At 41.7% G+C, this 15,232-nt stretch overlaps 1 protein-coding gene across 4 annotated transcripts in view; it reads left to right on the top strand.

Moving 5' to 3' along the window:
* Positions 1 to 1,622: 1,622 nt before the first annotated feature.
* Positions 1,623 to 15,232, top strand: part of STAC (SH3 and cysteine rich domain) — a 156,183-nt gene continuing 142,573 nt past the window's right edge. For all 4 annotated transcript variants that reach the window (XM_028107233.1, XM_028107232.1, XM_088021442.1 and 1 more), the window contains exon 1: positions 1,623 to 1,733. In XM_028107233.1, the coding sequence (XP_027963034.1) occupies positions 1,623 to 1,733 (111 nt within the window). The remainder of the gene's footprint in view (positions 1,734 to 15,232) is intronic.

Genomic DNA, 15,232 nt, shown 5'->3' with positions numbered 1-15,232 from the left:
AGAGCCCCTTGTTCAAATATTATTAAGAATTTCAAACAGAGCCATAAATACAGAGAGAACAAACTGGTGGTTGCTAGAGGGGAGGGAGGTGGGAAGATGGGCAAAAAGGGTGAAGGGAAGTGAGAGGCATAGGCTTCCAGTTATGGAGTGCGTAAGTCACAAGGATGAAAGGTACAGCACAGAGAATATAGTAAGTGGTATTGTAACAGCCTTGTATGGTGACAGAGGGTAGCGACGCTTGTGGTGAGCAGAGCATAATGAATAGAGATGTCGAATCACTATGTTGTACTCCTGAAACCAACGTTAACACTGTGTATCAACTAAACTACAATTGAAAAAAAATAAAAATTAAAAATAAAACAATTTCAAGATGATGATAGAGAGCATCAAACCAAGTATAGGGTCCTGTCTGAGACTGCATAGGTTGCATACCCATGAAGCTGGCCTTGCAAAATTTACACTTAATCAGGAAAATCTGGAACATGAGGTTACAGTTTTCTGTTAGACAATCAAGGGAGTTTTGTATTTATGAAAAAGTCAGATCTTTTAAATATCCAGATATATTTCCTTTCCCTGCATACTGAGTTTGTGTCTTCCAAAATAATGGCTCCTTCTGTCCCTTTATCCAATGGGGCCATCTCTATGTTTCCAAAGGTTCTATTAAGGCAGACTGGTTTGCCCTTCCATAAATAGCCCTGACCTCCTTGCTATACTGAAACACCCCATTTGCTATTCAGCCATGCAGAGATGGCCTCCATATGAGGCTTCAGAGTCCAAATGCCATGGATTTTGAAGCCAAAATGGGTTCCAATCCCAGCTCCACTATTTATAGTTCAATGACTTAAAGCAAATTACTTAGCTTCCCTAGAATCTCGGTTTCCTCATCTATAAAATGTAAGTGATGCTACCCAGCCCAAGAGGTTGGCCTTGAGGATTAAATAAGGTAAAATGCTTAGAGGGCTGAGCACAAACGCACACAACAAAATGAGGACACAGCCTCCTTGCATTTTGCCTCTGCTTTAGTCCAAAACTGAATGGGGGAACGCAGAGTGCCTTCTAGCAGGGGAACCCCAGCTCTCCCCGCTCTCCGTCACTGAGCCCTATAAATAACTTAGCTAAGTCACCGTCTCCCTTGGAGTCGCTATTCCTTAGGGTGAGAAAGGAGGGTGCTGTTGCAGGTGGTCCCTCTTGGCTGACTCCTTCCCGGGTTTTCTCTTCCGTCCACTACCCCTCCTGGGGAACCCCTCGCTGGCTTCGGCGCGTGCGCGGCCTGGCTGCAGGACCCCCTCAGCCGCGGGGCCCCACTCGCCCCCGCCTCCCCCCTCCCGGCGGTCGCCGCGCAGCCCCGCCCCGCCCCGCCCCGCCGCCCCGCCTCCCCTGCGGCCCGCGAGCGCTCCCGAGCCGCCCGTCCGCTGCCGGCTGCCAGTCCCGCCAGTGCGCTGGCCGGTGAGGGGCGGCGGGCGCGCGGGACGGGCGTGCGCACGGGAGAGGTCTGGGGAGAGCGCGTGGGCGGCGGGGAGAGGATGAGTATCCCTGGGACCCGCCACTGAGCTAGCACGAGCGGCGGGAAGGCCAGCCTCGCTGTTCCTCCGGGAGCCCAACACCGTTCCCGCGCCGCCAGGATGATCCCCCCGAGCGGCGCCCGCGAGGATGGCGTGGACGGGCTGCCCAAGCAGGCGCCGAGCGCCGAGCAGCCGCCCTCTCCAGCATCCACCAGCAGCCAGGAATCCAAGGTACCGCGCACACTTGCCCCAAGAAAACACGAACTCACTCTCCTCCTGTCCTTCTCTCGGTCCACCTTCGTTTCCCCCGACCTGGCGCGGAGGCTGGCGGGAGACGTGCCCCTATTGGGACCCGGGCTCCCCTGAGACTGAATGTAGGGCAGGACTCGCTGTAACGCTGCTGGACCACGTCGCGTGGACCCAGCCTCCTGCCCACGGAGACCCGAGGCTGCGCTTGGCTTCTCCCCTCAAGCACACGCCGGTTAGTGCGCACTGACTCCGGGCTCAGAGACCGCTTTCCTGGGTGGTTGGTGGCTTGGTGGTTCTGTGCTTTCAGCCTGCTGGTGCCCAAAGCACGTGTAGGTGTCAGCTGCTTCTGAAAGATGATAGCGAGGGATACACCTCCAGAAAAGCTAGGGCGCTTGCGGCCAGTAAAGGGTTGTCTGTGTCACAGGGGTCCTCGAGACTCTGCTTAATTTAAGGACTCACGCCTAACTTCAGAAAAGCTAAGCAAAGGGGAAAGCCACATTCGTGGGAAAGTTGAGGTTCCTCTTGTGGAAGTTAATACTTGGAGAACTTACACTTGCTTTTATGAGTTATACTAACACACTTACAAAGCCAGCCCCGCAGCACTTCTGCCACGGTTCCACTTCCTCTGAGACTCCCCTGGGGGCCGGGCACAGGTTTGGAAATCTTGAAAGAGGATTGAGTAAAATGCCCTGCTAGCAGTGACATGCCAAATGGCATCTTAGCCTGGGGTGAAAATCATAAAATGGAGTTTGTGGTGATATGGATTTCTTTAAGTGCAGGGCTCCTGGCTATTTATACAGATCTCCTTGTGAATTCCCCAGACATCTTTGGAATGCTGGGCAGTTCCTGTATAGTACTGAAGGGAAGGTGGATGCCAGTTTGGAGATCAGGGCAGATGGGGCAAAGAAAAGTCCCATCCCTCTCTCCCTTTAGGTACATCCCTAAAAGCCATTGACAAATCAGCAGGATCAAAATCACAGCCAAGTGGCTCTTGGTTTAAGTGATGCTGGGCACTATACACATCTCAGCCTCTGGAAATTAACCATCAAAGAGAGCTTTGCATTATCTTTATTTTGTCTCCCCCCCCCCCCCGATAAATGTCTGATCTGGGGCATGTGTGTGTCAACTTTTCTAAAACTCGGTTGGAAATGGGCGCAAAAGCCCCTCCTTCCAGAGTCGCTGTGAAGAATACATAAGATGACCCAGTGCAGTGTAAGGACTCTATGTTTATCCCTTTCCTTTCTGAGATCAAGGGGATTCACCGCACCACAGGTGATCCACTCCAACGCTGTTTCATAACCTGCACACACATACGACCCCTCCTCTGACCGGAAGTTTCTGGGCGTCTCATCGTTGTCTCTCATTGACCATCAGCTACCTAAGGCGTATGGGTTAGTGGCCATTTTGAAGATGATCTTGTAGATTGTAAATGAGTGCAGCAAAACTCAAGAGTGAAACTGGTACTAAACTTTTTGAATTGGGCCTGTTGCTCTGCAGTAGGTGTGTTCTGGAAAGGGCTTAGCATTTGCGTATACAGTGGCATGATTTAAACACACTATATGGGTTTGCTATTTATAGATATCCTGATGCAAATTCTTTGGCAGAGCAAAAACTACATATGTAATACCCATAATTATCCACTGATTTATCTGACTATGCTTTCAAATTTGTGCATGCCAATTTTTCTCAAAGTGGTCTACACACCTGAAGTGTTTGTGTATGTTCTGAAATTTGTCATGGCTTAGGTGTTCTTAATCAGTGGAGATGGCCTGGGGCGGGGAGGGGATGGGCCATGAACCCCAGGAAATTGAATGCAAAATAGTGTGCCCGAATGTCAGTTTTTATGGTGTAGCATTGGTGATGTTCTCATAGGGGTCCAAGCTCTCAAAAAAGCTCAGCTCCTGGAATGGAGGAATGTGTGGTAAGGGGGCAGGAGGGCATGACACAGAAGTCTCTATTTATTCTACACCAGGAGTGCCAGATTTGAAAGCTCACTGCCATTGATAGGGGTCTTCCACCCTGAAGATGAGAGCATAGTAAGGAAAGTATGAACAAGGTAATTGTAGTCATTCCACCTTACCCCTCTCAAGCGGTCTGTTTGTGAACTTGATACAACATGGGTTAGGCCTCTCTGGGCATTAAACTTCCGCAAGAAAGACTTTTAAAATTACCTTCTAAAAGACTTTTGTTCTCTGATTATAAGGGGAACAAAATACTCTTTGTAGAAATTTGAAAAGCCCAGACAAAAATAAAGGGGGGGGGGCGGAAATGACACATTGGCTCACAATCCAGCGACAACTACTGATAACATTGTGATCTATATCGTACATCTTTTTTATAAGATCCATTTTTATATTTACACAGTTGAAAGAACTCTGGTTAGCATCTACTGAATGTGTGCTGCCTGTCAGGTACAACTTGATTCTTCACAATAACCCTATGAGGGAGGTTGCCTGTTTCTTTGATTTTATAAATAAGGAAGCAGAAGCTCAGAAAGGTTGCGTGACTTGGCCAAGATCACATAGCTAGCTGGACGACACAGCCGGGAGAGAGCCCTGGGCAGCAGAGCTCTGGAGCCCCGCCCTCCACCACAACTATCTGTCATGCTTGTATATTGTTTCACTTTCTCCTGGTTCCCCTAACATCCTAAGCACGTATTTCACATGCCGCTCAAAGTCATTTACAGCAGTATTTTGGTCTTCTCTTAAGAAATCTTTGAAAATGAATTGAGCCACGTGTGAAATGATTAGATCAATTTTTGTTTAGCTTCTTTGTGTTTGGTTTTGCTACTCTTCCTCCAAAAATATACTTACGGAGATAATTAAATGGAATGTCACAGAAATATCTGGAAAAGGAGGCCACAATAAACCCTTTAGTGCAGAGTCCATTAGGAGAGGAGTGGGATGGTTCAGTGCCCTGAGCCCATAGCATGTTTCTGGAAGTCCATTTCCTTTGCAGATTCTTTGGAATGCTACATCATAGATTATTGGAGTTGGAAACATTAGAGATCATCTGCTTGGAGTATTTTTTAAATTATAGATAATTTTTATTGTGTAAATTTATTTTAGTATGGAAAATTTCAACAGACACAAAAGTAGAGAAGACAGTATAAAGAATAGTCATGGAACTAATCACCTGGCTTCCCCAATGACAAATTCATGGATGATCTTGTGTCACCTGTTGTCCCCCTACCACCACCATCCCTCCCCAAATACACTGCGTCATTTGAAAGCAAATTTCAGACTTCAATTCATTTCATCCATAAATATTTCCGGTTGTATCTCTAAACGATAAGGGCTTTTTGGCGAGCATGACCGCAGTTCCATTATCACATACGCCAGGAGTTTTCAGTCAAGGGTTAGTATGTTCTTTGGGGGTCCACAAACAATCTTTGGAAGATCCATGAACAACCAGAATCCGCATTCAGAATTGTGCAGTTACGTGCAGAGTTGCATCACTTGGGAAAGGATCCATAGCTTGTATCAGATCAGTAAAGTATCTGTAGCCCTCAAAGTTTATTGAAATGGCTTCTGTTTTCTCTTTTGAAATCAAAGCCAAGAGAGAGGCAACGACTTGCCTAAAATCACACAGATTGTTAACGGCAGGACTTCTATTTAAGAAAGCTCTCTTGGACTTTGGATACCCCAGGACAATTTCCTCAGGGCATATTCCTGTAAACCGAAGTAGTAACGTAGTTTATGTGGTTTTCTTTTTCATAAAATTAGTTGAATTGAAAGAATGTGAAAGCCACCCCTCTATCTTTCTACTAACTATTCCAGAAAGACCACAACCTCATTTGTTTAAGTGCTAACAGAGACTATTGAATACCAAGAAAAATGTCATGTTTCAGCATCCCTTACTTCAATGAATATCCCTTCTCCTACTGACTTGCTGACAACATGAACTCTTACTAGGGTCTAATATGAAGGTTTTGTGTGGATGCCCTTTGACATCATTTACATGACCCAAGGTCACATTTTGATGCCATGGAGAGATTATAGGTTTTGAGGTCAAATAGACAAGACTTGAGATCTTTTCTTATCAGTTGCCCTGTGACTCTGGGCTAGTTGCCTAGCCCCTCTGAGCCTCAGCTTCCTAATCTCTAGAATGGGGATGCTTATACCCATCTGACATGGGTTTTTTGTAAGGCCTGTGAACTAATATGTTATAAGCATGTATAAGCTCATAACATTATTTACTTTCTCTTCCTGCTTCACATTAGATGACTTCTATCCCTAGCCAACCCCAGTTGTCATCCTTAGAATCATTTCAGTAACAAAAACTGATGTTCCAATAGTATAACTGAGTTTTGCTCCCTTTAGATTTTACTTATGCTGTTGAGTGCAGTTTTCATCTTAGCTGTTTTGCATCCCCAGGAAGATAAGCCATTGACTCACCAGCCTGTGGCTTCATTTTGGAAGGGTGATGTAAGCTACCCAGTGGCCCATAAGAGCCGTGGACCAAGGAGTCCCCTCATTCCATGGTTCTCTCTGAATCTGGACTACCATCCAAGCTAGGGAGAAGAAATCTCTTAACCATAAGGATGTGCCCAGCATCTTCCAGAAAGATGTGTGTCCGCCAACAAGCAACTGTTTATTGAGTGCCTACTTTGTGCCCAGCGCATCTCATACATATATGGGAAGCTATTATTGATAAGGAATTTAACTTCTACTCAGGGGAGAAGATGAAAGAAAATGGAACCTTGGCTTTGCATTCAGATCCCTTAGGGAGTCCAGTCCGTCAGTTAGACTACTAAATGGGAATCTCTGAATGAGGGTCCCAAGCATCAGTATTGTTTTAGAGCTTCCCCAATGATTTCATTGTGCAGCCAAGTTTGAGAAACACTGATTTAGACTATTAGAATTGTAGACTGTCAAAGAAATTAAATAGAGAATAAGAATTGAGTAAGAATTGTAGACTGTCAAGATCCTCTTCTTTCTAACCACAGTACCTGAAGGAATCATTTGTAATTAGTCTCTCTTCTTTCCCTTCCCATTTATCATTCAGTCCAAAGGCATGGCTCTGGCAACAGTGACCGGCTGTTGACCTCCATGTTGCCAAATAATCTTAAGCATTTCTCAGATGCAGCTGGATTTACAAGGGTAGCTATGCCCTTATTAAGTTATTTTCATAATCATAAAAATAATATGTACTCAATGTAGAAAATTGGAAAACAAAATTATAAAGAAAAATTTCTTTATCACACAACACCTGGAGGTAAGGACGGTTACGTTTCTTGCTGTATTTCTCTCATTTACATTTCCTTTACACATGCACACACATATACTCGGAAAAAAATTGGAACAGTATACTGTACTTTTTTTTCTACCTGATGTTATGCATAGTTTCTGTATACTCTTAGATAATCAATAACATGAATATTCAAAATGGTATAACATTCTACCTTGTTGTTATATCACATCTATTCCAGCAGTTCCTTCTGAGTACATATTTAGGTTCTTTCTTACTGTTCATATATTTTAAAATATTAAAATTTACATCCTGATACATAAATATTTGATTATATTTCTGACTAGTTTCATAGGAAGTAGAATTGCTGGGTCCAGACACAAACACTTTTGAGGTCTTTTATTCTCATTGGCACAGTGCCCTCAAGAAAGACTATACCATAGCTTTTTACTTCTTAGTAAACTTTGATTGAAATATGACATCATACCAAAAAGTGCACACATTACAAATTCCAGCTTAATGAATTTTCAGAATATAAACTTTGGTTTTAAAGATTTTTTTATTTACTTGAGAGAGAGAGAATGAGAAAGAGAGAGAAAGCACAAGAGGGGGGAGGGTCAGAGGAGAAGCAGACTCCCCGCTGAGCAGGGAGCCCGATGAGGGACTCGATCCTGGGACTCCAGGACCATGACCTGAGCCGAAGGCAGTTGCTTAATCAGCTGAGCCACCGAGGTGCCCCTGATTTTCAGATATGAACTTTTGATCTGTCTGCAACCAATGCAAAAATCAAGAAATGGGATGTTACCAGCACCCCAGAATCTCCCTCAGACCCCCTTCTGTCCTGACTTCTAACAACATAAATTAATCTCAGTTATTTGAACTTTATATAAATGGAATCATATAGTGTATATTCTTTTATGCCTGGCTTCTTTCACTTAGCAGTATGTTATGAGATTCATCTATGCAATTGCATGTAGCAGTAGTTTTCCTTTTCCTTGCTGTATAGCATTTTGCTGTATGAAGAGTTCACTATTGATCTACTCTACTGATGATGGACATTTCGATTGTTTCTTTGTTTGGGTGGCGACAAGTGGTACTGCTGTGGTCATTCTTATATATATCCTTTGTGGCATATCCGTTGGGTATATATCTAGGAGCAACATTGCTGGGTTGTAAGGCATACATATAGATGCTGTCAGCTTTCCAAAGTAGCTGTACCAGTTCATACTCCCACTAATGGTTGTTACGTTGTGTTATGTTCTGTTATGGTTGCTAGGCCTTTCTGCGTTCTGTTTATGAAATCTTCACTTACCCCAAAGATATGAAGATATTCTCCTATATTATTTCCTAGAAAAGTTGTTTTGCCTTTTGCACATAGGTTTATAATCCATTTGGAATCACTTTTCTGGTATGGTGTGAGGTAGGGGTCAAGATTCAGGATTGCACTCCTGCCTTTGCTCTTCTAATAATATATTCCACTCAAGACGGTTTGCTGGGTGGCTCAGTCAGTTAAGTGTCTGCCTTCGGCTCAGGTCATGATCCCAGGGTCCTGGGATCGAGCCCTGCATTGGGCTCCTTGCTCTGCAGGGAGCCTGCTTCTCCCTCTGCCCGCCGCTCCCCATGCTTGTGCTTGCTCTCTCTCTCTGACAAATAAATAAATAAAACAAATTCTTTAGAAAACAAAAATGAAAGAATGTGTGCTTCTGCAATTATCCCAGGGCATCATTCGTTGAGAACCTAATTTTATGTTACTTTTTCAGTTTGGGGGTTCTCAGACCAAATTGTGTTGTATAAATTTGGGCCTCAAATCTATGTGAAGGCAGATCTGTGATTATGAATTCTCAGGAAATATGTATATATGTATGTATGTATATTCTGCTCTATGGCTATGCTAAGATTTCTTTATCATCAACCTGAGTTGGTGAGAAATTTATTTCTAGTTCATTCTTTCTTTCAAGTCTCCACTCTATTTAGGCACCAAAATCCAATACCCCTAAGTTTTTTTTTTAATTTGTGGTAAAATATACATAATGTACTATTTACCATTTTTACCATTTTTTAAATGTACAGTTCTGTGACATTAAATACATTCTCATTGTTGTGCAACCATCACCACCATCCATCTCCAGAACTTTTGCATCTTCCCAAACTGAAACTCCGTCCCCATTAAACAGTTATTCCCCATGTCCTCTTGCCTCCAGCCCCTGACATCACCATTCTACTTTCTGATTCTCTGAATTTGACTACTCTAGCTACCTCATATCAGAGGAATCACATATTTGTCCTTTTGTGACTGGCTTATTTCGCTTAACATAAATCTTCAAGGTTCATTCATGTTTTGGTATATGTCAGAATTCCCTTCCTTTTAAAAGCTAAATAATACTCCATTATATGGGTATATCACATTTTTTGGAGCTAACAAATTTTGCTATATTTTCAATAGGATAATATTTGACTTCATTTATAAATTATTATTTTTTATTTTCTCACTTTCTGAACTTCTTTTTTCCCAGTTACACTAATCCACTTACCCATCAATGGACATTTGGGTTGCTTCCACCTTTTGGTTTTTATGAATAGTGCTGTTATGAACTTGGGTATGCAAATATTGGTTCAAGTCCCTACTTTCATTTCTTTCAGGTATATGGCCCAAAACATGATTGCTATGTTTTATGGCAATTCTTTGTTTAATTTTTTGAGGAATCATCATATTGCTTTCCCCACTGGCTGCACCATTTTAGATTCACAGCAATAATACACGGGGTTCTAATTTCTCCACATTCTCTCCAACACTTGTTAGTTTCTGGGTTGTTTTTTTTTTTAATCCTAATGGGTGTTAAATGGTATCTCATCATGGTTTTTGTTTTATATTTCCCTAAAGATCAGTTGAGCATCATTTCATGTGCTTATTGACCATTTGTATATCTTTTTTGGAGAGATGTCCATTCAAGACCTTTGCCCATTTTTTAACCCAAACTGCTTGGGTTTTTTGGTTATTAAGTTGTAGTATCATAGCCTTTTAAATCAGAACATTTGAAGGATGAAGATATATGGAATTTTCTTATTGTTTTAATTACATTTATTTACACAGAGGATTATTTTTATGTTTTAAACAATATTTGTCTTTTTTCTTTTGCATGTTATCTGCTCAGGTCCTTGTCCATTTTAACAGAACATTCACCCATTTCCTATTGATTTTTTTAAACTTCTTTATAAATATTAAAACTATGATCTTTCATATACGTTGCTAACCTTTTCCCAGACTGAAATTTGCTTTTTGATTTTATGACATTTTCAATATAGAAGATTTCTTTTGTCATGTTGTTAAATGTCTCAGATTTATTTAGCTATGGTTTCTTTTTTCTATTTATATTTAGAAAGGTCTTCCCCACCCTGGAAGCAGATATATATTAACCTGTTTGTTTCTCTAGATCTTTAATATATACTTGTTACTTTTATCACCTTAATCCATTCTGGAATTTTTGGTGTTATGTGGTATGGGAGAACTCTAATTTTTTTTCCCAATGATTACTAAGTATTTCTAAAACTGTTTATTGAATAATTCATTCTCTTTTCACTGATTTGAAATGTTACATTTATTATGTAATAAATGCTAATATGTACTAGATTCTCCTTTAGAGTCATCTGTTATATTCTAATGATTTTGCATGTATTACTATACAGTCCTTTGGCATTACTATTACAACATTTTAATCATTGTAGCTTTGTAATAGATAATTGGTAATACAAGTACGCTCCTGGGAATTTTATTTATTTAGCTGCACACCTTTTTGTTTTTCCATCAAGTTATAAAAATAATATTTTGGAAGTAACTGCATGAAACTTTTAAGATAATTTCAGTGAAAAATTTACCAGTAATGGGATTTCTCATCCAGGAACATAGTACATATCTTTAGGTATCAACATGCCTTTTATGACACTCATAAACACTTGGGAGTTTTCCTCAAATACTTTTTGCCCAGTTCTCTTTAGCTGTTGTCTGGGTGTTTTATACTCTGGGTTATACTTATGAACCATCTCTTGTATACTTTCTAACTGCTGAGAGCTGACATATAGGAAATTTGTTTTATATTAATTTTATAATCTAAGTTCTTCCATATTCCTTTTCTTATTCATCAATAAAGAAATACAGTGTTGCTTAGCGGCTCAGAGCATGGGCTCTGGAGTCAGAAATAGCTGTGTTCAAATCCCACAGTGCCACTTTGGGACGCCACTTAATAAGCTTCCCTGCCCTTGGCTTTCCTGAGCTTCACTATTCCTCTGTAAAGTGAGCATAATAATGCCCTTCTGCAGCATTGTCATTAGGGTTAAATTAATTAGTGTATGCTAAGTGCTTAACACAGTGCCTGGCACATAATAAGTAAATGTTAGCTATTATTATTAGATTATCATAATATCTGCAATAATAATTTCACCTCTCTAAACATAATTCTCATTTGTGGAGATGGGGGAGTAGAGTAGGTTTGGAACAGGGGCTTATTGCACTCCCCAAATATGGTAAATATTAGTGGAGGTATTGAGATAATACCTGGCTTACTTTAAATGCCAACAATGTTTTGCTGTAAGTGTACACTCTCTATAAGTGTTTATTGTACAGTGTTGGTACTAAGCAGTGGCCTTAGCTCTCTTGTTTATCAACCCATTGTGGAAGCTACTGCAAATTTACACATTGAGTCTGAGAAACATAAGGCGGTGCTTTGCAAATTTAACTTCAAGACAAACCCTTTTCCAACTAAAGCATTCCTTAAGATCTCCTTCTACACAAATTCCAGACTTCCCACTCATGTTCACAATTAAACTGAGACAGTCTTTCTTGTGTTAAGATGGGTAATGTTCTTAGCTTACTAAGAATTTCCATCAGGAATGGATGTGGAATCTTTTCAAATGACTTTTTGGCAAGTATCAAGGTAATCATGTGATTGTTTTTTGTCCTTTGGCCTCTTTATGTGATGGATTATATTTATAGATAGCCTAATATTAAACCCTTCTTACATTCCTGGAAAAGGTCCTACTTGGCCATGAGGATTTTCTTTTAATAAACTGCTACAACTTGATTGCCAATACTTTATTATTTTTAAATCTATATACATAAGGGAGATTCTGTAACTATTGTAACTATTACTTTGTGTTCTTGGTCAGATTTTATTTTAAAGGATATGCCAAGTTTTAAAAAACAATTTGGGAAGATGTCCATAGATGCTTTCCTTTGATTTGTTTTTGTTTTATCCATGGAGCAATTTGTAGAACACAGATGCCCTCTTTTAATGTTTGAAAAAAAACCTGCCAATAATATCTAGACCTAACACCTATTTTAAAATAAATTTTGAAAACATTTCTTCGATTTTATTACTCTATTCTTTTTTTTCTTACAAATTGTCGTGATTCAGATTTGTTAATTTGCATTTTTCCATAAAATTATTCATTTCCTTTAAATCTTACTAACATCCCTGGATGAGTTATAAAACAGCCCTAAACGTTCCTTCAATCTCTTCCCATTCTCACTTTATCTAGCAGAATTCCCATGTGTTCCTAGGCTGTGCACACCCCGTTTTGTAGTTCGCTGTATTTATATAGCATTAGGCCCTTAGATCTGGGTTGGAATCAGGAGAGTTAAACACCAATGCTCCCTCCTTAAATCTCTCACTCCATTGATTCTCTTCCTACTACTGGAACAGTTCCTGTCTGGTCCTTTGGGCTATCGCTTCTTCCTCCAGTGGTCACTCAAATGTTGGTCTTCTCCAGCATCCTCTTGTCAGCCCTCAGCCCTTCTGACTCTCCATAATCTCTCTACATCTCTACTAGGACATGTTACTTATTTTAATTTCACCCCCCAGCCGATAACTTCTGAAGCTGAATTCAACACAAATTTGAGCTCTAGACTGATCTATCCAGCTGCTTTTTGGACAGCCTGGGTTGACGCCCTCCATACCTTTTAAATTCAGCCTACTTCAACCAAACTCATCATACTTGACTCAGATGCCAGCCCAGTTCTTCATGTGTTCTCATCCATAGGTGAGCACCATCCATGAAGTCAACCAAGCCAGAAAACCAAAAGTCATCCGTGATGACTCCCAGAGGGCCTGAGCAGAGAGGTTGCTTGGCAGCAAGTAGACAAGAGACAAGATGTCTGTCAGCCCCCAGAGGGTGCTTCACTGATCTGAAAATGTAACTTGCCCATGCTGCCTTTTGGTAACAGCTCCATAGCTGATATTCTAGTCAGCATGTTTTCCTCAGGTCTGACAGCAGCTGTGACCACAGCATAGAGGACTGAGGTCAGACACAAGAGAAGGAGGCAAGAGGAGGGATCCAGAACACCCTGGGTTCCCGGGAATGCCACCATTCTTTGCCCTCCAAACCAACATGAGGGAAAGTAGTAAAAAGAGATACTAGAAGTCCGTGTGCCCCTGGCAGGCTCCCCGCCATCTCCAACACTCTCAGTTTTATCAGAACAGGGTAACTTGGAGAACTTGGAAAAGAATCCCAACAACCCATCTTCCCCAGTGATGTTGGTCACCAGAAGGAGCACGAGATGGCAGAGCACTGTCCTCTCACAGCGTACCCTCCACACAGATCAGCACATCTGCTAATCCAGCCTGTCTGCCACCCTCCCTGGGGTCAGCATCCCCAGTTCCACCCTCTGCAGCTCACTGTTCAGCAAAATTCCAGGCAGTGGCTCTTTTCTCCTTCCCTTGGCCTGGTAACTGGGGAGGCACCCTCACTACTGCTTCCAGACCTTTGTCTGTCATCCTCTGAAGCTCATAGCTTTAAAATCCATGTGCTCAGGCTCCTCCTCCCACCGCCAGCATCCCCAGTCTGCTGCCAACCCCAGCAGGTCTCTCTCTTTAGGTTCTCAGATTCCTTTTTGTCATGATTGTATTTACTCCCTTGCAAACACCCGGACTCCCTTGCCCTTCTGTGCCTTTGTTCAGAATCATCTAGAGAAACCTCAGCTCTGCCTAAAGCCAGGTTCCCACCTCCTCCATACTCACATTTCTAGAGAAAGTAGAGAAGACAGATAATAAACAAGGTGAAAAACGTGTATTATTTCAGGCAGTGATAAGGCTACTTAGAAGGGAACAGTGTGGAAGCAGGAACATGAGGAGCTATTTTACTTCTGTGATCAAGGAAGGATTCTATGAAAAAGTGACTTGAGTCAGAGACTGGAATGGAGTGAGAGTATGAGCTGTCATTTCAAGATTGAAGATAAGACGAGAGTAGGGAAGAGATCTGGGCAAAGCCCCAAGGTGGGAACAAGTTTACATTTCTGAGAAACAGCAAGAAATCTTGGGTGCTTGTTCCTGAGTGCTGAGTCCAGAAAGCTAGATTCACCTCCAAAGAATCCAAGGACTAGAATTGTACTCTCCAATATGGTAGCCGTTAACCACGTGTGGCTACTTAAATTTAGATTTATTAAAATTAAAAATTCAGTTTTTAGTCATACTAGCCACATTTCAAGTACTTATAATCACATGTAGCTAGTGGTTAGTACATTAGACACCATAGATTATGGAACATTGTTCTCATTGTAGAACATTCTTATAGACAGCACCAGCTAAATCCTATGGACCCTTAATGGCCATGCTAAGGAAGCTGGACTTTGCTCTAAGTTTGAGAGACCACCACTTGAGAAAGCCCAGGAGGAAGTGGATCTGGACAGTACGTGATTTACATTTTACCAAGATTTCTGTGGCTACTACCTGCAGCGGCACTACCGCATAGCAAGAATGGAAGTAAGGAGGCCAGTTAGAAAGCTATGGTAGTCCAGATTAGGGAGAATGGCGTGTTAGACCAGGTATTAGTTAGTGGAATAGTTAAGAAGTGATAAGTTTCAGGATATATTTTGAGAGTAGAATCAATGAGACTTGCTATGAATGCGATACGAGGTATGAAAGAGAAAGAAGAACCAGGGATGCTTCCTAAAAAGTGAAAGGGAGGAGCACAACCTTTTATGATCCACAAAGCCCTGTGCAAACATGACTGGGTAGCAGTCACAGTAAACTTCAAAAACATGGGGCATGAATTTAATCTTGTGAATGACCTTTCAAAGATGGAGACGATATGATTGGCTTGACTGATTCTGTATACAGGGAAGTTGATGAGGTCAGATGAACGTCTTAGAAGCTGGGCAGAGGGAATCAGATTTGAAGAGTAAAGACGAGAGGAGCCATTAATGTTGCCCCAGTAAAGTGAAAGATGGATTGTCATGGAGAGAACCTAAACCAGGGAGGTGGGCAATCCAGTCCCAATAAAATGCAGAGGGAAATGGGAAG

This window comes from Eumetopias jubatus, unplaced genomic scaffold (assembly GCF_037043125.1).
Source record: "Eumetopias jubatus isolate StellerSeaLion01/CBP00866 unplaced genomic scaffold, mEumJub1_p1.0 scaffold_1, whole genome shotgun sequence".
Taxonomy (NCBI): Eukaryota; Metazoa; Chordata; class Mammalia; order Carnivora; family Otariidae; genus Eumetopias; species Eumetopias jubatus.
The sequence above is the reverse complement of the archived record's forward strand: the minus strand, read 5'-3'. Positions and strand labels throughout refer to the sequence as shown.